The following is a 25,892-nucleotide window of genomic DNA, read 5'->3' on the forward strand; positions in this document are numbered from 1 at the left end:
GTTGAACATCATTTTATTCGACAAATGTAAGGGATGTTGATTAATCTTGCTGGCACGGATAACCAAGCAGTGCAAATGTCGAAATTATGTTTTGCCAAGCTAGGTTAGTGGTATTGGAGGGGGTGAGAGTGTTGGTGTATGTGTTTGTGAGTTAGGGCAAGAGTTGGGGATAGGTTAAGGATAGGCGTTGTATGTCTGTGTGCAAGTGAATGTATTTTAGGGTTAGTGTCAGGGAATAGATGTATTGTTTGTGTGTGTTTGTACTTACTTGTGTGAGCGAGTGTGTCTTGTGTAGTAGCAGTGTTACGGGAAGGTTTTTATTATGGTAAGGTGTAGGGTTAGGGTTGGGAAGTAGAAGCATTTGGGTTATGGTTAGCACCCATTGCTAATGTCAAAAATGGGTGGAGTATTGTAACACTGCCACTGTTCATAGGAATTTGAGGATACTGTAATGGGGATTTTAGTGTTAATATTGGGGAGGATATAGTTTTCCTTTTTCAATATTTTTATTTCATGATTTCTTACATTCGATATACTTCATGTCTGAAAATTTTTGTTGATGTTTTGAGTTTGACATTAAGAATGTTTGGGCATACAGAATATAACTCTGATCAGATATATATAATGCAAAAACTAATTAAACTGTTAAGGTTAGACATTTCTTTTAAATTATTTCAACCTATCAATCAGATGTTAAATCTCTCTAACTTTCTGCTGAACAAAGATAAACTGATTTGGGATTTTATTACACACTTTCCTTTAACAGCTAGCAACATAATACATAATTCATACCTACCTAATTATGTTCCAGTTTTGAACCAAATCTGCTATTTGATATATAAAAACTTCAATACTGACTAGAAAATCAGATCACATTTATACAAACAACTTTGGCACTCCCTAACATCTGACAAACCCATCTGATATTCATAGAAACCAGTCCTCTCTCTCAAATATAAAAATTTGGCAATTTATTCTCCTTACTGGACAAGACTTGATCCATACCCCTCTCTTAACAAAAATTAAAACAAATCCATAATTAACTCCAGTCTTCCATAAAATACATCCCACTTATGGTTCTGAATAATTCTGATATGTCACCAACAAAAAGTGTTTCTAGCCTATCCAAGTGTGTGTGTGTTTCTAGCCTATCCAAGTACATGCAAAAAATGTAGTTTGAATAATGCAGACATGGAACATATTTTATGGAGCTGTAGTGATTCTTGCCAACTATGGATTTCCTTGTAGGACAAGCTAAACAGTCTGGGCTGCTATGCGATAACTTAACAATACATGTTGTTATACTACATATCCTACCAAACAATGTGATGTCAATGGACTTATAAACATTAATAGCTACACTTATGTTGATTAAACATTATATAGCTCAGAAATGGATTTATCTGACAAAAAAATCTTGATCATTTTTCAAGGAAATGTCTATTAAATATATCAAGGTCATTACAATTTTGACACATAACAAAAATGATATTCTTACCTCACTAGAATGTTAGTCAAAACATTCAATGTTATCATGTAAATCAGTATAACTTTGATTTATACATACAAACTAGAACATTAACATGCATATATGTATGCTTTCATTAAGTATAATAGAAACATAGATTAACTTATATTATTTTTCAATACCTATTGAATCTTTCATATCTTGTCTCACTATAATGCATTTTAAATTTAATACGGTTTTAGACTATTTTGCATGCTGCACACAATGGGCTAGATTCCGGATGAGTTGCTGTCAGTATAAGTCTGACGTGATTCTAAAAGACCTGGTCTTAGTATAAGTGACTTACTTTGGCGACTGGGCTATTTATAAACAGGCTTACTTCAGTGGCCAGATTCCACACCATCTGCTGTCAGTGTAAAGTGTTCACTTACAATGAGAGCAAGTTTTTTTTGAATTGAGGCCATTGTATATTGCTGTATGTTTGTTCTTCTTTTGGCTTTTCCCGGTTAGGGGTCGCCACAGCTGAACTTCAGGCCGCTAATGATTGGCAGTAGATTTTTACAGTGCCGAGGTGCCAGCCCTTTGCCCATTCACGCATGTCTTTTGAACGCCAATCAACCGCGGGGAGGACATGCAGACTCCACACAGAAGGCACTCCAGCTGAGAATCGAACGGGAGAACCTCTTGGCTTTTAGATGAATATAGTCTATCTTTAGATCTTTATTGTGCAATTTTGCCATTTTAGCTCATTTTTTCTCTCTTCTGTATGTTATCTGTTTGCTGATCTATTAAAATTGTTCAAAAATTTCTTATAAAAAGGTATTTGAAACAAAGAAAAAATTCTTCCACTGATCATTGCTTAAAAATGAGCATACATTTCTGCCGCCATAAACAGTTCCATAAATGGTTTATTATCTTTTATTTAACATTCTCTATTTCTGCTTTGGATGTTTTAGGGTAATAAACTCAGTATTTGTTCAGATGACCTGTATCTCACACAAAATTTGAGGAATTTTCGTTAGCATGTTCTGAGTGACCAAAGTCTAATCAAAAAATCCTGTCGTTCGGTGTTTTCATATGCCCTATCTCTCCAAACACAAAACATTTGTTTGGATGTCCAGTAAAGTGCAGCAAATATCTTCTATTACAAACATATATTTTATTATTAAGATGTTATTGCTACTCTTTACCAACAAAGTGATCTACTCCCCTTCCTAACCTCAAGTCCATGAACATGTTCTACCTTTGATTTTCTGTAACAACAACTTCCAATTAAACAATTTAGTACGGTAGTAGTACCCTTTTCTTGCAAAAAAAAAAACACATTTCGTAACTGAATATCTATCTTTTTGCTTTTGTTCAAGTACAAGTTATAAATGTAAAAGGTGTTCCAGAACTTCCTTTTTTTACAACAGTCCGATTAACCCAACATCCGACAGCAGTATTTTTTCTATTTCTAAACTAGAATCCTTGTAGCTTCAGTCTGAAAGTGCACCAAAGTATGTGCCTGCTATACTTGAAGCCCTGCTAGGTTTACAACAGTATCAGAAGTGTGTGATAATCCATGGAGACACTGTCGTACCCACAAAACTCTGCATCTTTTTAAAAAATAGTGGTGGTTTAATGTTGTCGTAGTTCTGTTCTACACAGATCTGTCCATACCTCCTTGAGGGTTGCTTCAGTATACCACTTTGCAATAACTTCCATGAATGTTTTCTCCTTCATTGGGATGCTTAAACTGAATATGACTGTGAATTTCCTTCTTACAGGAATTCTGAATCTTTATGTGCACTGCCTTCCTCATAGTCTCCAGGAACGCACTGTGAAACAATAAGGGTAGTGTCTTTGCAATCGTTAAGAAACCTTCCATGTCAGAATGGAGCAGTATCCTCTTGAATGCTTTTTATAACAGGCCTTCAGACAGCTTCTCCTTCTGCCATCTGAAAATTTTCGATGGAGAGCACTTGTACAGCCGGGGATAAAGCCTGGACTACAATCCAGATGACCAAAGTTTCATTAGCAACTTGAGCACCTGACATTGTTGGCAAGGAAGAATGGGTGTGCCCATCATTGGGGAATGGTGAATGGAGCTGACCATGTACTGCATAGGTCCCCTCAGAGGAAGGGCTTGAATGTAAATAATCATCCTGGGGATGACATTAGACTCTGCAATCCACTGCAAGATAGTATCCTTCTCAGTTGATGTACAGGAGCATTCCCCTCTTTGGAAAGTCTTGCTAGCCTCCACAGTGATGTGGCTCACTTGTTTACCCCACCCAGCGGCTTGGGTTAGACCATTCATATGCTGACATTGCCGTAATGCCAGTGAGGTCACAAAGCACCCTTATGGCTGTCTAAATGATGGCACCACTCCCCACAATGGTTCTTGCCTTAGCTCTGAGTGAAAGCACTGGAGCTGAGGAATACATGCATCCTGTCTGATTGAAGGAAGGCTTGATAGTCAGAAAATACTGGGGGGGGGGGGTCACCAAAAAAAAAAAAAACTTTTCATGGAGTTGAGAATGTCTTCTAAAGGCAAAGCTCCATTTGCCAGTTCTGTGATGATTATGGGATTACAATATAAAACAAACCAAGCAACTCATATACTGAACAAGTGTTTAATAAAACAGAGCTTTCAGGTCAAACAAACCCTTCATCAGTGTACAAAATACTAACACATACTAACCATATTTAGGGTCTATATCATATATTAGAAATTCCAAAATATTGAACAATATAAGTTCGAACTTGGAATTTCGAATTATGATAACGTCGAACGCTCAGAATAGTGAATTTTTTCCCAGGGAAAAAATTTGCTGTTCCGAGAAACATACACACAAGACAAGCACACCAAAATAAATACACCACACACATACAGTTAACAAAACCCAACCCTACACTAAACCATACATACATTACTAACTATCTACTTACCTTAACTTGCACCCTAACCCTAAGGTCCATAACTATCGCACACATACCCTACAAAACTATACACAAACAAACTAATTAATACGCTGATGGTTTCACTTCATATCATCGAAATTTCATTTCATCGAAATTCAAATCATCGAGACCAAATTGTCGAAAACTCATTTCATTGAAAACTCATATCATCAAATCTCAAATCATTGAAAACTATAAAGCAACTAGAAATAACATCCCAGACACTGTTTACTACGTTTATGCAGGGGGGCAAGCCCCCCTTGCACCCCCATGTGGGGGGCTCCACCCCCCCCCACACCCCCTGTACTTAAATATACCAACTCCAAGGTCACACTACAGTGGGGGTTGGGAAATTACCTTTTCCCCCCACTGTAGTGTGACCTTGGAGTTGGTATACTTAATTACAGGGGGTGTGGGGGGCAGAGCCCCCCACATTGGGGGTGCAGAAGCATAGTAAAAACTTTGTGGAATATTATTTCTAGTTGCTTTATAGTTTTCAATGATTTGAGATTCGATGATATGAGTTTTCGACGAAATGAGCTTTCGACGATTTGGTCTCGGTGATTTGAATTTCGATTAAATGAAATTTCGATGATATGAAGGGGAACCACACACACAAACAGTTAACAAAACCCAACCCTAGACTACACCATACATACATTACTAACTATCCACTTAGCTTAACCCGCACCCTAACTCTAAGGTCTGTAGCTCTCGCACCGCAGTGGAGGAAATAGCGAAGCCACGGAACGGCCCACCGAAATTTTGCTTTAGGTAAGATTTCGATGTACCGGGGCTTCGCTATTTTCATCCTCCGATGTAGTGGGTTCGATATTATAACTTTCGAAGTTTTACATCTTCGAAGTTATAATATAGATCCCCATATTTATACTATCAAAAATCACAGAGCCATTAATTATTCAATTAAACAATTAAATCCTAGTTACGAACAATAATTTTAAAAGTATAGGTCTCTACTTCAAATACATTTGTTTATATCTTAATACAGGTTTTAGAGAAACAGTCTAATTTAAACCCGGTGGTACATCTGCACAAAGGCGTATTATCCATTGATATTCCTTCATCTCAAGCTTATTATTTAAATCTCCTCCTTGTATATCATTATATACTCTATCACCCTAAAAGAGAATTTATGTGCATTCCCTTATATATTAATATGCTTAGCCAGGGAATTAATACCACTCTTCTCTTTATTTCTGAATGGTGCTCAGTTATTCTTTCCTTCAGTTTTCTGGTTGATTTTCCAACATAAAATGCCTGACATCTATTACAGGTAGCCAGGTATATTATATTCATTGTAACACATATTGCTGAACCAGAGAATATATAGTTCTTCCCAGTTGTTGGATGTTGAAAAATATTATTTTTATTAATAACATCACAACAGCTACAATTGTAGCAGGGAAAGGGTACCTGATTTAACTGCTGTTACCCTTTCATTCTTGACACACATGTCTTTATAACATAACTTCTGTTTTAAGTTGTGACAATTTCTATATGAGAAACTAGGTTTCATGCCTACTATGGAACATAGCTCAGGTAAAGCTGTTAATATATACCAGTTATTATTAATCCTTCTTACCTCAGAAGTAGCTCTATTATATGTTGTGACAAACCGTAGCTTACCTATATCTAAATTTGTATCAATAATTACAGAAGATGCTTCCATTGTGTTCATACAGAAATAAGGTTTTGTATTGTCTTCCCTGCAGCCCAAAACATACTCAATTTCCATATCCAGGGGCTCACTGTTATACACCCTCTCTATAAATTCATCCTTTAATTCCTGCATTTGTTTCTTACATTCTTCCATAGTGGTATTAAGTCTACTAATCCTAATGAACTGGGCTTTGGTGACACTCTTAAACACATGTGGGGCATGCATGCTGCTTCGATGAAGAAATTTATTCCTATGTGTGGGTTTTTTATAAACAGTAGTTTGAATTTCAGTCCCATCGAATGAAATTCTCACATCCAGAAAATTAATACTAATCTCTGAACATGTCATAGAAAAACATAGAAAATCAGTGCTGTTATTCAAATAATTTAAGAATACATCTAATTCATCCCTACTACTATGCTGAACAAAAAAACAGATCATCCAGATATAGTTTTAAGAGGTATGCGGATGATCTGTTTTTTGACCCGGTGGAGGGATGTCATAAGGCTTACGTAGTTACCAAAATGCAAATAAACATACAAATAAGATGCATATGTGAAGCAGGGTTCCCTATTAGAAGACCGAAGATGCATTCTTTCGAATGCGTCTTGATCGAACTCGAAAGATGGAAACGGGAAAGAATTTGCTTGGCCGCTTCATTACTTTGCCATTTTCGGCACTGTAGTACTGTCTCAGAGTTGGTATATTTAAGTAGGGGGTGTGGGGGGCGAAGTCCCCCACTTACTGTAATGTTTAAAGTGTTTTATTTATTTTTTTGTTGTTGTTGGAACAGCGATTTTTTTCCCTAGGAAAAAAAAATCGCTGTTCTGACAGTTCGAAATTGTAAGCTTTCACTTACATAGGGTCAATCACCGTTCGCTTTTTTAAGCGTTCTGTGATTTAATATAGAACCGTGCAGCAGTAGGAAAGTTATGTTTCAGAAAAACCAATATGATTATTAATGAAGCAAAAAAATCCCTAAAGGAGTGTTGAAGATCTGGGAGTAAAGTATCTACAAATTAATGAATTATTCTACTAAGCCCCATGTCTGACTTGAAATGCACTGAACTACATGTCTGATTTCTGCAGGTGTAACTGAGTTTTGAGAAGTGAAAACACTTTTGCCACTCATTAAAGGTAGGAATAGCCACTCGGTGGTGTGAACTTTGGCTCTAGATGATGGTCACTGTTGATGTGACAACCTCTTGCCATGTGCAAAAATGGGAAAAGGGGGGTTGTGGATGGATGGATGGATGGATTATGCAGAGTTAATTAATAATTTGCAACAGAATATGCAACAAAGAAGAGGTGGTGACTGGGAAGTGCAGACAGTGTCGAAGCAGTTAGCTAATAAGTACTGGTGGAATTTACTGTGGTTTTTAGTGATAGGTAAGTAAATAAGTAAAACACTTTCTTCATTTTCTTTCTAATGCACAAGTCATCTACATGGCAGCATAAGGTCTGCAAGGTACGGGAGGAAGGGGTTCAGCACAAGGGCTAAATAAGATTGACAATAACAAAAAATAATGGAGCTGCCAGTAAGACAGTGAGTGTTCACTGTTTTCTTACAGATGGGGAGTAGGCCGAAGGAACTTGTATGCAACAGATATCACTGGATGACTGTATTTATATGGTGTTCCTTAATAAAAAGAGATAAACTGAACTTCTACTAAAATGTAAGAAGTACACTCACTTCTGACAACAGCACCATGCGGCTGGATACTTTAAACCTAATGGGTGTTCTGTGATGTTGGTAGATGCAGAACACGAGCGTGCTAGAGAAATGTCAGTTACAGAGCACTTAACAGCACAAACCAATTGATCAATCCTTTTTAAAGAGTAATGCATTTTGCTTTCTTCAACGAGCATGGGGGAAACACCATTTTAGACATAACCCCACATCTGATAGAACTGACATTGGCTACCCTGGTTCTGCATTAATAAAAGAGGACTATCACTACATCACCAGTGGTACAGCTACCATAGACAGGGGTACACAGGCATTCTCTGTGAGAAGGAAATGAGAATTAAGCAACGGGTCAGGTGACTCTGAGGCGGGACTAGTGGTGCATAGGTTGCTAGGCTACTAGGGCACCATTAACAGACATTGATGAGCAATTACTTTGTTGATGTATGAACTAACACAACATATACATACTTACATGATTTAGGGTAAATATAGCGTGCAGCTGTAACGTTCCAAGAACCAAGGCACTTAGCTGTTGGACATGCTTCATGTTAGTCAAAGAAATTAAGCCTTTTAAGACTGGAGTGACTTTGTCTTTTAGAAGTAAAGGAAGTTTCAGTTTATTTACTAGAGAAATTAAAATAAACAATGCTGGTCCCAGTAGCAATGTCACCACCTTTTAATGTTGTTAAGCGCTTTTGTTCCAATTTCAGTAATGTAACTTCATCGGAACAAACTTATCCTACATCACAAACATTTAAATCAAAAAGCATCATACCAATGGTGAACCAACAAAGACAGACATACATAAAAATTTCTGTTTATTCAGCAAAGATTTTGTTGTAAATACCATTAAAAACAACTACATTAAAATTTAAATCACTGACATTAACAGTGACCTTTAAAAATAATGAAACTAAGAAATATTATTTTAATATTGAGAAATATTAAAAAAAATGTTTATTAGAAAAGAATATGATATTTCATAATGTAGTCGTTTTCAAATATAACAAAATGGCAATCAGCACCTTGCTATTAATCAAAAATATAAAAGCAGAACTTCTAATAGGAGGGACAGTTAATAGAATGTTTACATGAACCATTTGAAAAGTATCTCTTCCTAATCGCATAAAGGTGTTGGTAAATTATTTTTTTTATGTGCTCCTTGAGGTTTTCTAATTTAAAATACAGGACAGGATGCACAGCAAGCTAGATGCCTCAAGAATAAAACTGTATTGATTACAAGCTCCACAAGGAAAGGTTCCCTTCTTCAGAGACATCTATCCCCTATAGATTGCACTATTCATCTCAAAATGTTTACTTACATCTTTATGTGATTAGGAAGGGAGACTTTACAAGTGATTTATGTAAACATTCTTGTAATTGTCTCTTCTACAAGAAGTTCTGTTTTTTAATTCTGGAGAAGCTAGTTTCATCTGAGAGGGGAGGAGACTGTAAAACGTACTTGGAAACAAGACAACTACATTGGCAGCTTCGCTTTTATGAAATTTCATATTCTTTGTTTGATTCTCACCTTTGAAGGGGACATTTGTTAAGCTAAAAATGGCCAGACAAGGGCAGCTAGCCTAGTACTTACCTATTAACCTACGGCCAATAGATTAGCAGAGAACACCTGAGGGTGGTCAGGTGTGACGATAAGAAAAAGGAATGAAAAAATCTAGATGCTTCTCTCCAACTAGTATGACACAGAAGGCCTCTTTTCTTATTCTCAAAACGTGTCATCCTAACCATGACTCTTCAGCTATCATTGACCACACGAGAGACAAAATCTCTCAGTAGAACTACAGACTCAACATATGACATCCTGCAAGGTACTACACTCACAGTCTAAAAATGGTAAATGCATGGAATAGCTGTTATGTTCAAATGCACACGCAACAGCCTTCCCTATGAAAGAGTGATGTGAATTCAATCAAAAAAAAAAACCCTGATTGATTTCCAAAGATTAAGAACATACTTGTCATATACCCACCTGGGAACTACTAAATAAGCATTTTTGAATGGGGGAAAGCTCCCCTCCCTCATACTCCTTAAACGTACTATACTGACTCCGTAGTTGCCAACAGTGAGGAAATGAGCAGACCATGTTCTTACAAATACAGAATTCCTGCTGCGCCTAAGACTTATGGCTTTTGAACAATGATAACAGATGATTTCAACCAATTGTTGCAGTCATAATGAGGCGACCCTTTCTTCTACTTCTTGGACAAGCACAAACTATCATTATGGCTTTCTCTTCCTATGAACTGCATGTCTGGATCTTCAATCAAGTTCACATCATGACAATGACAACTTTATCTGCATCATTCCTCTCAAGCTCTTACAACAAGTATTTTGTACAAAGCCAAAATAATTAGGGGTCGGGGGCAAAAGCCAAAATCAGGGGCACATTTTAAATGTTGCTCTTATAAACTTAGGAAGTTGTTAGAATAACAGATTTTGAATTAGCATGTATTTTCTGGAGGATATGAAATGTGAAACTCCGATGTCTGCCCTTATTTATTTATGTCAATGTTCAATAATTTGCTGGAAGACCACAGATTTTATAAGGAGCAGACCAAAACTATGAGGCAAAATCTGAACATTCTGCAAAATTCTGCACAATTGAAAAGTTTGGTCTGCGTTCACATTTACAATGAGACAATCTTCATAATAAGACATGATTGCAAACACAACACAGTTGTCATACAACCAGTACAACCAGCATTTCTTAACTCTCAAGCTGCAGTAGTTTACATTAACTTTGTCTGAGAAATGATGTAAAGCTGTATTTGTGTTGCATGTACTGCATGTTTGGTTTTGGCCTAGGATGGAGTCATAAAACTATGTGATTGTACTACACAAAGCTTTTCTCCTCAGGCCTCTGCTGAAAAATGGCTCTGCCCAGTTGGATTTCCCTGATCAACAAAGACAAATCAATTAGTCAATGAATCAATAAATAAACGTCTAATTTATGCTCTTCCTTTTTTACAGTAAAATAATATTGCAGAAGCTGAGACTGGGTACCTGAACATTGATTTATGCTTTCACTGAATTTCTCATTTCAGAACGGTGTCCCTGACGAGGCATGTTTAATATGCTTAAGCCTGTCTCAGAAGTACAGTTTGTTACACTTATAATAGAGCATCTAGACATATGTACTCTGAGTGAATCCCTTTCTTACCTGGATGAGGTTCCCAGGGCTGTAATCAATGCTTGCAGGATTCCTCCAATGAAGACCCAGGGATTCTTACGGGTGACAGCAAAGTATATGGTTGGTAGAACGATAATAGCGTGTATGAGCAGGCCAATAATTACTGTTATTGTATACATTCCAAGTTGTCCACCAACTACACCCATATCTTCCATCTCCACAATTTTTCCAGCAATTAGGAATAAGATACCCAAAGGAGCATACCTGTAGAGACAGGAAAGAATACATATGAGAGTCCTTTTATTACGTTCTGTTGCAATTCACAGCAAGCAGTGTCACAAATCCACTATTTAAAATGTGCAATGAATAGCACTCTGGGAGTAATCACAATGTTTGTATTGCAACGAAACAGTGCTAGGTATGTTACCACGTAACAGTATAACTATATCGCCATTTTCTACCTAGTTTTGCCACCTGTCATATACATTAGTTGATAAATATATGTATATAGGGAGTGAAACCCACTTTTCAACTATTTATTGATGATTAAAGTAAATACTAATGATTCTCTGTCTCTGTACACACACACACACACACACACACACACACACACACACACACACACACACACACATATATATATATATATATATATAGAGAGAGAGAGAGAGAGAGACATCTCACAGCTTAAAACTGGGGACTGATTAAAAAAAATATGCTCACCACCTTTACAGAACACAATTATATGCTAAAGAATCATGAAAAGAAATAATTGCCATATGAATAATTTCATTCATGACGAATGGAGTCATTTTTGGCTGCTCACCAAAAACGTTCATGATATGTATGGACACTAACACTTTTAAGCAATCTTTTGATGGATTTATAACTTAACAAAAGAAAATGGTAATACTTTTCATGTAGAAATGACTGTTTACCTTTATAAATAAGTCACACATAGAAATAGAAATATGTGTATACTGAACTAGAGAGATATTTTAAGGATGCAGCAATATAATTTATTTGCTTATTTGTTCTTATGGATAGCGTAAATATACAACCAAATGCAAAAATATAATTCATCTGATAACGTTCTTAAAATTTTTGCTGCCACTGTTCAGAATATTTTAAAAGTTTTATTACGTCTGTTTAGAATATTCTTTGTAAATGTATTAATGCTTCATTCTTATCAGTATCTTTGTCTGTCTTGAGTTGTTACATGCACTACTGCAGGTGGAAACATGGAGGATAGGGACCAGTTAGCTGCCAGGCAGGCTTTAGAACAACTAGTGATTTACTCTCTGCCTACTTTTAATTATCCCCTCTGTTATGCTCTTAGAGGCAGACAATCTATTTTATCTCACTGACTCCATGCTTCAAACAAACCTTTGGTGTCACTAAAAGGTGTACTACCCTTGAATGTTTGCAAAGTTTCCTGAAGTCATTCAGTTTCAACTTACACTGGATACTCCTGCCCCATTCCATCTGCAGTATTCTAAAGTTCAGCACCATGACCTTTGTAAAAATACAATATACACTGGTGTTTGTTGAAAGTCTGAGGATTTTATGTATTATACTCAGAATAGCAAAACTTTAAATGTATTTAGGGGGAATATATATTAACTTTGAAAGTGTAATTACTCGTAGTATCCCTTTTTTGAAGTGCAGTCATCTTAGAGTTAAAGCAAGGGTATTTATTTGGTCTACAGCCCCCCATTGTGGAGTTGCAGGGAGCAAGGGCACCCTTTAAAAACACTTTAAAGTTATAACAGCACATTTTAGAATTTACTGTTTTTTTTATTAGGAATCGCAGTTTAATATGAAAAGGGTTAGGAAATGAAGCACCAGGCCTCACAGTTCTGGTAGACAGCCCTGCCTAAACTGTAGTTATCATTCCATTATTTTCATCTAAGAAAAAAACGAGGAAGAGAAAGAAAGAGAAACAAACACAGGCCAAGAAACAGTGAGGGCTTCCCAAGGTCTAGAACTATGTTTATGAGAAAGTAACTTGGAAGAAAACCAGCAAAACCACTGTTAAAATTAACACAGTGTTTCATATGTTTGTAATATTTTAAGAAGTGTAGTAACTGAGCTGATATGAAAGCATACTTACTGCATTATTTTTTCTAATGGTATTTGTTTCCACAAACACACAGTCAGATGCGCAATACTAGGAAACTGAACCTGCAGCTCACTGGCAGATAAAAAGTTTATTTTCTGGGGGGAACCTAGCCCCACATAACAATCAAGCCTTCTTGTCAGCCACTTAATTGACCCTTTTTATTCCCTGCTAGGGCTATAGCCCACCAGTCAAGATTTTGGTCTCAGGATTTTGGGCTTTCAGGATTTAGAAATTAACCTATATATATATATATATATATATATATATATATATATATATATCTAAAATACAGTTCGGAACATCAAATAGAAAAGCCGAATCCCTGCATATCAATTAGGTGAAAATGTCGAATCTGATGAATGAATTCAGCAGATTCAACATTTTTGCCGAATATTGAACATGATGTCCATATATGAACTCAGGTAAGTGTCACTTCTACACTTCAAATCATGTTTTCGCAGGGGGGCAAGCTCCCCTGCACCCCCCACACTCCCTGCTAACTATATATTCCAACTCCAAGATTGCACTACAGTGAGGAAAGGGATGAATGTCCCAATCTGCACTGTGCTGCAGTATCTATTCTTTACATTGAGCTCATCTCAGCAAATGCCACTGTGCATTTGCTGATATGAACTATGGATAATTTAACATTTGGCAACATGGGAATCGGCCATCTACCATTTGACAATTCCGTATTCACCAAACCTATATTCAACATTTTGATTGTAATATATATATATATATATATATATATATATATATATATATATATATATATATATATAGTTTACAATCAAATCAATTTATCTCGCTTTATGTATGTATGGATATAAATATATATATATACATATATATATATATATTTGGATGCTCGAGACCCAGAAGGTAGAGTAGAGCAAACACTGCAACCCTAGCTTGAAGGTTGGCATGCCGAATGCTGGCACAATGAAAAAACACACTAAATATCAAAATTCCCTACCAATGTGGGCCCAAGATTAAATGCTGCCATGGGTCCGGGGGGGGGGGGGGGCAAGTTTGGACAGTTGGTAATGTCAGTATTCAACACTCTGAGTGTTACCATACAGGGTTCTCCCAGCTCGACTCGACTTTCAAGCATGTAAGTGTGTGTGTGTGTGTGTGTGTGTGTGTGTGTGTGTGTGTGTGTGTGTGGGTGTGTGTGTGTGTGTGTGTACATATATATATATATATATATATATATATATATATATATATATATGTGTGTGTGTGTGTGTGTGTGTGTGTCTGTGTGTGTGCATGTGTGTGCGTGTATGTAAAGCAACAGTCACATTAGAATCAGACTATTCTATACTCCAGGAATTTTTCTGCCGGCACTGACCACCTTATAGTAGCTATAAATCGGGGGATATTTACATTGCTCTCCCTACTTCTGTGGCAGAAGATAGAAAACTGCTTCATTGGCCTGTCAGTAACAAAAACATAACTGACACAGCTCTTAAAATTATACTTTTTCTTAGGGGGGTGAAATCCATGTACACTCTGCAGTGCAAGAGACATTATTCACTATATGAAAAATAGAAACAAACCAGAACTAAAAACAAGGAAAAGAAAACTAGTAGGCAAAAACACGGTATAGTCCACTGATACGAAATTTATTGTGTAAGCGCTTTCATGCACATAATTCTGTGCACTTCTATCATATGAGAACCATTCAGTTATTTTAACCACATTCAGACTGCTTTCTCTTACATATTTGGAATCTTTCATTAATTTCACTGATTACATGGCTTGCTATACCTGGGATGAGCAATGCTACAAGTACCATGTGTAAAATATGTAAGAAATAATCCAATAGTTTTGAGGCAGCTGGAACCATTCAGGAGTTCAAAGTGAAAGTTAATACTCTGCTTGCATTCCTGAAGTAACGCAGTCACTTTTGAGGTACACTTCACATGCCATTTCTGAAAGTAATTCAAGCATCCTATCAGAGAGAGGATTAAATGACAACTCTTTAGAGGATACTTTCTGTTACAGGCTAACATTTTTTTTTCATGCTTAAGTGGACAATCACAGTTCAGTGCCAAAAATTCTTACACGAATGGATTGGCATGTGTTCTCCAAGAAGGTATTTCTGAAGCGGTTGTTAATGGCATAGTTCCACATGGTCAGGAACACGCTAACTTAGGTTGGATGTAATGCATGAGCTAAGTGCCTGCGCTACATGTGTACAATATACCAGGCTGATATAAGGGAATGAGAGGTACGACATCACTTGGATAGTATTGCAGACAAAATATCAGCTTTTGCAGGATGAAACAGATCCTGGGCGCATTTTGTTATTTTATTGTGTGTTAACTAAGGAAGCTCACTCTGTACAACTGCTTTTGTCAGTGGACATCCAGGAACGCTGTCTAGTTAACTGGCTTGCTTAGAGTTACACATTAAGTAAATGAAGACTGTGGGACTCAAGCCAGGAGGACAGGATGAAGCTTATTAGTAGCTGATAGTGATAATCCTCGGCACTGCTTTTGCTTGGCTTCATGGATGCACTATTCTTTTTCACCTGTCTAACTCTGTAATTGGGTCCCAATGGTACCTGTGACCACTGGCCTCCAACCCACATTTTCTTTTATCTCCATGCCCTTCTGCTTAATGTTTATCTATTTATGTAACTGGGAGCACTGTCACAACTGATCCTTTTCATGCAGGGCCAATGTCAAGGTTCTAGGACAATCAGAAAAGGCAGTCTCAAAATATTTCTCAACAGGTGTGCTCCAATTTCATGCAAAGATGTCTTTTGCATAACTCATAGTGAACAACATGCCTGTGAGAAGAGAAACTCTGTGAGGGTCTTTCAGATAAGGTGGATTGTTTAAAACACCACCTCTCCAAAGCAGTGCATCACATCACTTTCCCTGATTGTCCATAAACATGGGAGTGCAGGGGGTCTCCTCTTGTATGCAGGTATGGAAACTTTGCTATGGACAGGGGAAAAAACATATTTTTTGAGCTTTAGAAATTTGCTGTTTCATACTTTGGGCATCCTCTGAATAGCCTTCCATAGGCACCTACATGCTGACACCTGATAGTCACACTGCCATCCTCCGTAGCAACATACTGTGTAGTAACCAAGGCACAGCTGGGCACCCCTTCATCTCCTTACCACAACTACCTCTACAATTGGCTGACCTGATTTTCTGTTGGTCTCCAGTAGAGTTCAATCATTTGTCTGGCATTCCTTCAATGCCTACTCTGGTGTTCAAAGCTGTCTTTCACATAAGCTTGTTTCATTAATCCTTATGGTCCACTTTCCCAAGATGCTTCTTCCAAACTGGACTTATGTACACTGTACAGTGAGATTTGCCTGACTCTGCAGCAACTGGGATCCTCTTTTTCTGGATGCTGTTCCTTTCTAGTTTTTTTTTTTTGTCTTTTTTTTTACAGGGGACACATCAGCTATCTAAGATGAACCTACTTCCACAGCATCCTGTTACTTAAGTGAAGTTCCTGGTAGTCCTTAAGTTTTCTGGTTTGGTCCTCAAGTGCAGTAAAAGCAAAGGGGTTTGCCCCATAACAATTCCCTTTGCAGCACAGCAGTGGTAACTGCAGGTAATGACTGAGACCTCCAAAGGTACACTTTCTCATAACTCCTGAATTTGGCCTTAGGATATCTCATCACATATCTTGTATGTGTGTTATGATGTTATTGGAGGACTGTAAGTGCACTAACATGTAAATACACCCCTAGGATTTATGTATATTAACCATGCTACATCAAAGCAACAGCTGAATAAGTATCCAGCTACCAGGTATGGTCCATCCAGCAGGTCACTCCATCTTCTCTACCACACAGAAAGGAGAATGGATTATTAGCTGCTCAGTCCTTTAGCCCTCACCCCCAAATGACCCTTTTGCACTGAGGACTTGGCAGCAACAAATTACCAGATACCACACCCCTGTGCCAGTAAGCTGATGGCTTTTTCAGTTGATAATGAAAAGTCTACAGATATAAATTCTGACATCAAAATATTATTTTTAATGCACTGCTAATCATAGCAGATAGTGTATTTGGAGCAAGAAGCTAAAAAACAATTATAGTTCAGTACTATTATTGTTTGGAACTCCAACATCACATTTTCAAAGGAGCTGTTTAAAAGAATTTGAAATGTCATGAGGGCTCTTAACAACCTTGTTTTATACTAGAATTCATTCTTTACAGTTTTAGTCTGTATTTACCGGCTGTTTTTATACCTTCTATTAATGCTATTATAATTATATAATGCACTACATGATAGGAGGGGATCCACCCCCCATAAAACATAGGACTGATGCTCCTTGCTTTACAAGTCCTCAGCACTCTAATCTTCCCCAGACTGCCAAGAAGCTTCCTTCTAATCCCACAAAGTACAGCATAATTCCCCCTTCTCCAGATCTTCATTACCAAGCTAAAGCTAAATCACTGGCCTCACCTGCTGCTCATACCTCTCAACTGTCCAGATTTTGGCAGAATGTTCAGGTTTTTGCCTCATTTTTGTTTTGTTTCTAATAAAAGTTGTAAAAATTATAAGAAAAACCTAGCCAAGCTAGAGTTTTCATGGTGTGATACCTTTAACTTCCTGTAATAGAGGCCTGTGGGATCTATATGTAAATGACCCCTTAAGGACATTAAATGTTTCAGCTATATGGCTTCTGAATGTCCAAGACTTTTTCCTTTTGAAGTCTTTATGGGATAGATTTAGGCCAACAAAGCCAAATGCCACTAGGTGTGGAAATGCATGTTTCAACCTTCTTATGGCCTCATCAGTACAGCATAAATGGACTGTTTGGCCATACTCTAGAAACACAGGGCCTTTAAACCCAGCTGATGTCCATAATCATTAAGGTGTCTGCAAAATAGCTAAACTAACAACAATACTAAAAAGTAAAAAAGGTCACAAAGACAAATCAATTAGTAAAAACTATAAGAAAAGCATAGCCAAGCTAGAGTTTTCACTGTGTGATACCTTAAACCTCCTGTACTAGAGGCCCATTTGATATATGCAAATGACTGTTTAAGGACATCAAGTGTTTCAGCTATATGACTTCTCAAAGTCCATGATTTTTTATTTTTTCCTTTTTAAGTCTTTATGGACAGATTCAGGCAAACAAATCTAAATGCCACTAGCTGTGAACATGCATGTTTCGATCTTCTTATGGCCTTGTCAGCACAGCATAAGTGGACTATTTGTCTATACTCTAGAAAACATGAGAAAAACAGCTGAAGCAAAGGCAAATACAGTGGTGCCAAAATATTGAAATAGTAAAGTAAAACAGAACCACTGTAAACCATGCATAAGTTTAATCCAAATCCAAATGTATTGGTGCAAGTTAAAACTTTCACCACAAAATGGCTTTCTAAAGTAGGAAACAGGAAGAGAAAACTCAGATTGCAGTGAACATCAAGCATTCCTGTCCATAGTATTCCTTCTCCAAGACTCAGGAAAAATCCTCCCAAATTGTGGTTTTATCAGGGATAGTGCCAGAAAAATTCAGATCTGGTAAGATGCCCTGCAACCTGGCTTCTTCCCAGAGAAATCACAGTGGCCATTGCTAGTGTTCTTGGCAGTTATCAGGCAGCTGTAGTTGCTCATGGGGGCAGTGATAACTCTGAGGATTTTTCCAGCTGTTCCTCTTTGGAAGCATTTAGGGAGTCAGTCACCTCCCCTCCTCTCGGGTCTGCATGGTAGCAGTTTACATTGGACAAGTGAGTGAGAGCCATTACATCCCACCTCTGCTGGATGTAGATGCACCAACATGGCATTTAACAGCAGAAAAAATAGACATTCTTTATGTCTTAAGTATAAAAAAAACATTCAGAACATCCCACTAGATCAGAGAAAGTCTGAATTTTATTCTATATTGTTCTTAGAGAAAACTGCTGCAAATGTCAAGCCTTCTACGTGGGCAAGACCATCAATGCCCTCAAAACCAGGATTGCCAAACACCTATATGACATCAGGCACAAGATACTGACAAATCAACTAGCAACACACGCAACAAAAAAACCAGGACATGAAAGATTTAAGTTCCTGATACTCGAACAGCTGGAGAAGATCCCTTTCAATGGGGACTTCAATTCAAGATTAGAGAAAAAAGAACTTATCTGGCAGATACAACTTGAAGTAAGGCACCCTCTGGGTCTCAGCTACATGGAGACCATCACCCCAGTTGTGAACCTCAGGGCACTTAACCATGCTAACTACAACTAACGGCTCCAAGTAAGATATGCTATCTATTTCGCTCACTGTTTTCTCACAGGCATAAGGCATAATGTATTCATTTTTTTGAACAATAAGTGTTTACAAGCAGAACTAAAATTGCAGTAAGTTAATGTATCAGCCCTCACACAAGTTACAATTGTTATCTCAACTTTTAATTATTGTTAATTTAAAAGGTAAAATTTCAATGTCAAACTACATTTAACTTTTTACTACCTAATGCACGCTCTCCCTGATGAAGGAGCGGCAGACAGGCTACCTTCCTATCTGCCCCGAAAGCGCCGGACATCTCAGAATCTTTCTCAGAACCAAGCTTGCTTCCAATGTTTTACAGATGGTAATGACCAGTCTAAATTTAGAACTATAGTCAGTAACCCCAGAATATTGCCCAAGATCTCTGTTTTACAGTTTAATTTTAATTTAAATTTAATTGCAATTTTTATTAATTTTTATTTTTGTTTTTTATTTTTTGGTTAAATTTAAGTTTTAGTACAGTTTTTTCAAACATAGGTATAATCTTGACAAAGCGAAAGGCTCCAACTTATTGCTAGTGGTTAGGAATGGCGCATATGAACAAGAAGATGGATAATAGCAAAAATTAACTAAATAAGAGGAATGAGATGCTTCCAACCAGGTCCGTCTTCACCTTGTAGGCCTACCAGGGCCACACCCTCAGCTAGTCACTTCTCATTGGACATCTCTCAACCATGCCCCCTCCACAGTAGCATAAATTTATTGTTGTGGCGAGGTTTAGCTCACTAGAGCGAGTGGCTCGCAGTGGCTTGGATTTATTTAGGTGGAGCATGTCCATCAAATCTGAGTTGGACATGGCTTTGTAAGTCAGGCAGAGATCACCTCTGTGTAAGCGATATGCCACTGAGTACAGCCGGAGTTTTTTCAGTCGGGCTGCATAGGACATATGTTTGAGGCCAGTAATCCTCTTGGTGAGGTACTTTTGTGGTCTTTCCAGCTGTTGGAAGTGTCTTGTGAGGCAAACTGCAGTATAGGAGGTACCGGCATTTCAGAGTCTGGGCCAGTCACTCTCAGTTCCAGGTCCTTCTATTTAGCCTCACCTCCCACTCAAGGATTTTCACCAAACCCTTGTCACTGGTGGCAATGCATATATGTGTCTACAGTGACCGACAGTGCTCCCTTTCCTGGATGATTTTCACCTTTCTGCATCATCTCAAAGTCAACTAATTGGAAGACAATAGTTACCTCTCAGACAGTCTGTTTTACCTTCTACCCTCCCTGGTGACAGTAACCATGAACAAGTCAGCCCTGGGCTGGGTGAACATTAAAGTAAGCTGATAATTCAAGATGTCTAGACATCAGATGAACTCTCACTTTCCATGAACTTACTGGGGATGAGGACAGTTCTCTTATTCCTGCAGGTATTGCACAACTGGCTGCCTTCAGGGGTCATCAGTATACTGCAGCACTGCAGCTGCATGGTGCATCAACAAACAGAGGGTAAGATGATTCCAGCCCTTGCACTACTACACAGTAAGAATGCTGGAATATTCAACATTGAGGAATTGTTTTCTGGTGGCAGTTTTCAGCCCAGGGGAGTTCGGTTCAATGCCAGACAAGCTGAGCAGTTGTCTGCCTATACCCCTTTAGTGATCCCTCAGTTCATCAGAGGTGAGGAGGCTCTTTGTCAGTGGAAGCAATCCTGTTGGTATCACTTACCAATGCCAAGTTTAGGGACTTATTTCTCCTTCTCACATAATTGGGATGGGCCTGATAACACTCTTGTCCACAAGTGACCTCCCACACACCTTTAAACAGCTCCCATTTCCTCTGTGGTTGGCCTTTATCAACAAAGTAAAGCTTCCCAAAGAGAAAGTCATCCTCACTTCACCATACTAGCCCTGGCAGGTATGGCTCCCACTGCTCCTACCTCTTCCTCTGGAGAAGCTAATCTTCTTGAGGTCAATGTAGATCTTTTATATTTGAATCTTCATAAGGATCAACTCATCCTTAAGCCTAGTCCTTTCTTAAGGCCCAAATTGGCTACTGAGGCTAATTTGAAAAAGGCAATTTACTTATCTATTTTTCCTGAATATGTTAATCATGGGGAGTTCTTACTACTCTGGGTGTTCATGGGTAATTATGGTATTATCTCGACAGGAGCGAAATCTGTATAAAACACTCACATCTTTTTGTATCTTATTATCATAAATTCTTAAGTTAGAAGATTTCAAGTGTTACCCTTGTAAGCAGTCTACCTTGATGCATTAAAATCTGTCATATTTCACATAATAAACCTTTCCCTGAAAATCACAAAGAACATTCTATGACAACCATAGTTATGTCCATGGTTTTCTTTCAGAATGCTGTGGATGGGATTTGACACCTGGGCATTCCTTTATACCTTTGCAAATCGTTATAAGCTGGACTTGTTTTTTAGGTCTAGAGCCTCCACTGGGAATATCCTGGCCTAAAGAATACAGAAGAGTTTAGTAGCTCTGTCCTAAATATATGGGAATGGACTCACTCTTAGCAGATAAAAAAGCTACGCACTCAAATTCATAGATTCACAGATTCATACTTTCATAGGTTTTTACTAAGCTTATGATCAAAGAGACCATGGAGAAGCTCAGTCACATCACCAAGTACTGATAGGAGACTAAAATTATCCCCCATTAAGTAGATTCTCATCACATATCACAAGTGATAATTTAGGCTCACCCATCCTGCAATCTAGACTAGTTTTAAAGCATTCAAGGGAAGTGTTGTGGTGGTTATGTGAAGGCAGCCTATTTACCCAACATAGCTGGGTTAGGTGCTTGTTGTGCCACTTGGTGATGTGGCAGTAAACACCTAAGTCTTTAGAGTGGGTGTCTACCATTTGCTATGTTTAGGTGAAGGAGTTCAGAGAGTGCTGGGTCATTCATAGTATGCAAGGCTAAGCAGTGATCACTCAACAGGAGTCTATATGACACTGAATAGAGGGACAAGGCTTTTAATCTGTCAAAGCAGCTAAGGGTATTGAAACCTGACAGCATTTTGAATAGGAAACACTGAAGTCTCTTGAGTTGGTTTAGGTGCTTATCATAATGACAGGTCTGAAGAAGTAGCTCCATCTTCTCTTACAACCCAACCTACCTTCCCCCACTTTGGCTGAGCTGGTCTTGGCATCTTTGAGTTCCCCTTTCTCTGAAGAGTGCCATTCACCATTTTGGCATGGCTACCACACATTTGGAAAATGAAGGGTGGTGTGGTACATTGTGGGACTGTGGGATGTTTTTGGCAGCCTGGGAAAGCTGGGACCATACATATCAATCTTTCAGTGCAAACAATCTGGACAAAGAGAGAAATAATGAGGGGGGGGGGGGGTCAAAGGCCCAAAAATAGGGACATATTTTAAATATTGCTCCTATAAACTTAGAAAGTTGTTACAATAGCAGGTTTTGCATTGTTATGTATTTTCTGAAGGAGATGAAGTCTAAAACTCAAATGTCTGTCATTACTTAGTATTATTTAGTGACCTTAGTCTTCAATGATTTGTCAGAAAACTGCAAATTTTATGAGGAACAGACCAAAAATATGAGGCAAAAATCTGGGCATTCTGCAAAAATCTGAGCAGTTGACAGGTATGGCTGGGAGTACTGAGCAGACCTAATGCCGGTAGCATTAGTCTTACAGGCTAAGGAGGATTGGCCATCTCCCACAGATCATAGGATCATAGGAGGTTACTAGGCTAATGGCTGTGGGGCCCTTATCAGCCTAGCCAAGAGTTTATCCCCAAAAATGAAACCTCAGTCAGCACCTGTCACCCCTGTCAGTGAGGGACACAGGTGGAACCCCTGGGACAAAGTTGTGGTTTTAAATCCACTCATGAAGGTTGCCCTTGTAGAGTGCCAGTAAGGTACTCTGTTTGACGTGTATGAGAAGTCTATTCTAGAGACGGGGCAGCCTCTTGGAGACAAACCTGTGTCTCCAGGAGGTTTTGTTGATGTCACATATTAGATTCAGACCTTTCGAGTGAGTAATGCATGAGGAGTTAGACTTGTGGATATGGAGCATCTCTAGTAGGGCAGGGTCCGAGATTGCCTTGTAGGTGAGACACAGATCACCCCTGAGCAATCTGTATGATACCGAGTAAAGTGATAGTGATTTGAGCCTGTCCACATAGGACAAGTTTTGGAGACCATGGATTCTCTTTGTGAGGTATTTCTGTGGCCTTTCTAGTTGGTGCAGATGTTTGGAGAGGTACATATCAAACGGTGCATTATACCCAATTATTGGTCTAATGAGGGAGGAGTATAGAGAGGTATTTCTGTGGCCTTTCCAGTTGGTGCAGATGTTTGGAGAGGTACATATCAAACAGTGCATTAAACCCAATTATTGGTCTAATGAGGGAAGAGTATAGAGAGGTAATAACCTTCATTTTTCTGGATGCAGTCCCTTTACTTATGAGATGAACGAAGTAAAAGACTTTTCTGACCACTGCCATTACATGATGGTAGAAAGTGAGATTGTTGTCAACCTGAGTACCCAGGTCTCTCATCACAGGTTGTGTATTTAGGGGGTTGCCATTGATGTGGTAATCAGTAGGGGCTGTGTTTTTGCCGAATGGTATGATGATACATTTTTTTGCATATCACTTGAGGCCATAACTTTGGCACCAGACATTAGTTTCTGTGAGACCCTCTTGCAGTATGTTAACATCATTTGGAGAGTCAATGACAGTACCCAACTTACAGTCGTCTGCAAACTTGGTCAGCCGCAAGCCTTTTGTCTTTGCCTGGACCTCTGAGAAGTAGATGCCAAACAGTAGGGGTCCCAGGACAGATCCCTGGGGAACTCCACTAGTGACAGGTCTGCTATCAGAGGAGAAGGCACCTATTTTGACGTTGTGGGTCTTTTTGGTGAGCCAGCTGGCCACCCACCTGATGAGATAGGCATTTACACCAAGTTGTGTTAACGTTTTAATGATGCCTGAGTGGGGGATTGTGTCAAAGGCCTTGGCCAAGTCAAGGTAAACTGTATGTACTGACTTTCCCTCATCCAGGGCCTTGGTGACAGTTTCAAAGACATCAACCAGGTTCAGCAGGCAAGATCTGCCCTTGACAAGTCTGAACTGGGTGGGGTCAAGTGCTTGGAGACTGCCTATGTCCTTGTTCATGAGAGCCATAATAATACACTCCATGGCTTTACAGATCAGACATGTCAAGGTAAAGGGGAGATAATTTCCATGGTCAGTAGTGGCACCACGTTTGTGCAAGGGAATGACAATGGCAGTTCTCCATTCTGCTGGAATGAAGCCTGTACTTGGGCTGTGAGTGAATAGGGGGCTCAGTGGCGAAGCTAGTTCATGCTGGAGATGGTGCAGAATACAGCCTGGGATACTATTAGGTCCCATGGAAGCTGTGTTTTTTGCCTTGAATAGGGTCTTTAACATTTGATCTACAGAGATGTGTGGCATTTGGCAAGTATCAGGGATGTCGAAAGGGCCTTTGGAGGAGACAGGTGGGTGAAGTTTGCACTGAACCTGTCTGCAAGCAGGCTCACTAAGTCAGAAAGATCAGTGTAAAGAGATACCATTAAGTACTAATTCAGAAAAAACCTGGGCTTTACCATGGAGGTCACTGACATAACTGAAGAAGGCTTTCTGGTTTTCCTTTGTTTCGCAGGCTAGTTTTGATTCATATTTGGCTTTGAAGGTTTTCACTAGTGATCTAATTTCCTTGTTGAGGCTAAGGAGGGAGTTTTTCCTTTTTGGAATTTGCTCCTTTTTGCCCTTGGACAACAGTTTCTTCCTTTTGTTGTAAAGCCTGTTGATAGAGGATGTCCACCAGACATGTGTGTGTTTCCTTGATGGGCAGGTTTTAGTTCTGTTGGGTATGGTTGAGTCCATGAAGTTGTACAGGTGCTTGTATACTGCACTGGTGTACTGTTCAATATAGCTGTCTGCATCCTCTGAGGGGGGCAGTGGTGTGAAGCTACTGATACCCTCCCTTAGGAGGTTGTAGTCATCTTTTGAGAAGTTTTTTAGCTTGATTATGGCTGGGGGGGGGGGGGTGGGTGGGATAGAAACTTTGAATGAGACAGACTGATGATTTGATCTCACCAGGGAAGACCATACTGTGGGAGTGGTGCAGCGGTCACCCATGTTGGTGAGAACCAAATCCAAAATGCTGATTCCCTGTGTGGGGGATGAGATGAACTGGTCTACTGCATTAAAATTGATGAAATCAAGAATCGTTGGGTGAGTGCATAGTGCAGGAATAGTTCACCCATTATATGGTGGGATAGTTGAAGTCACCAAGGATCAGGGTGTTAGGGGGTATTTTGAAGGACCTAGTAGATCCAGGTAGGAAGAGTGGGTGCCCTGAGTCATGGAGGGGGTCTATAGCTTTCTATAACTTGGATGAGTGTCTTGCCAAGTGTCAATTGCACCTGGAGTAGTTCCAGTGTGTCATGCTGGCAAGCCAGTTTTGAGGTGTGCCTGTCCTTAATGAAGATAGAGATTCCACCACCCTTAGGCTTCCCAACCACAATTTGGGGTTGGAATGTGTAGAAAGAGATATAGCCTGGTAGGGTCTATATCATATGAGCGAATCGCACAAATTGCGAACGCTCATAATAT

The 25,892-nt window shown here is 38.8% G+C and overlaps 1 protein-coding gene across 2 annotated transcripts in view; it reads right to left on the reverse strand.

Annotated features, from left to right (window-relative positions):
• The window catches only part of SLC1A3 (solute carrier family 1 member 3), a 647,480-nt gene that overhangs the window by 99,428 nt on the left and 522,160 nt on the right, over nt 1-25,892 (reverse strand). For both annotated transcript variants that reach the window (XM_044069958.1, XM_044069960.1), the window contains exon 7: nt 10,967-11,200. In XM_044069958.1, coding sequence (XP_043925893.1) covers nt 10,967-11,200 — 234 coding nt within the window. The remainder of the gene's footprint in view (nt 1-10,966; nt 11,201-25,892) is intronic.

The sequence above is a fragment of the Protopterus annectens genome, chromosome 1.part0 (genome assembly GCF_019279795.1).
Source record: "Protopterus annectens isolate FY-2018-M chromosome 1.part0, PAN1.0, whole genome shotgun sequence".
Lineage (NCBI taxonomy): Eukaryota > Metazoa > Chordata > Ceratodontiformes > Protopteridae > Protopterus > Protopterus annectens.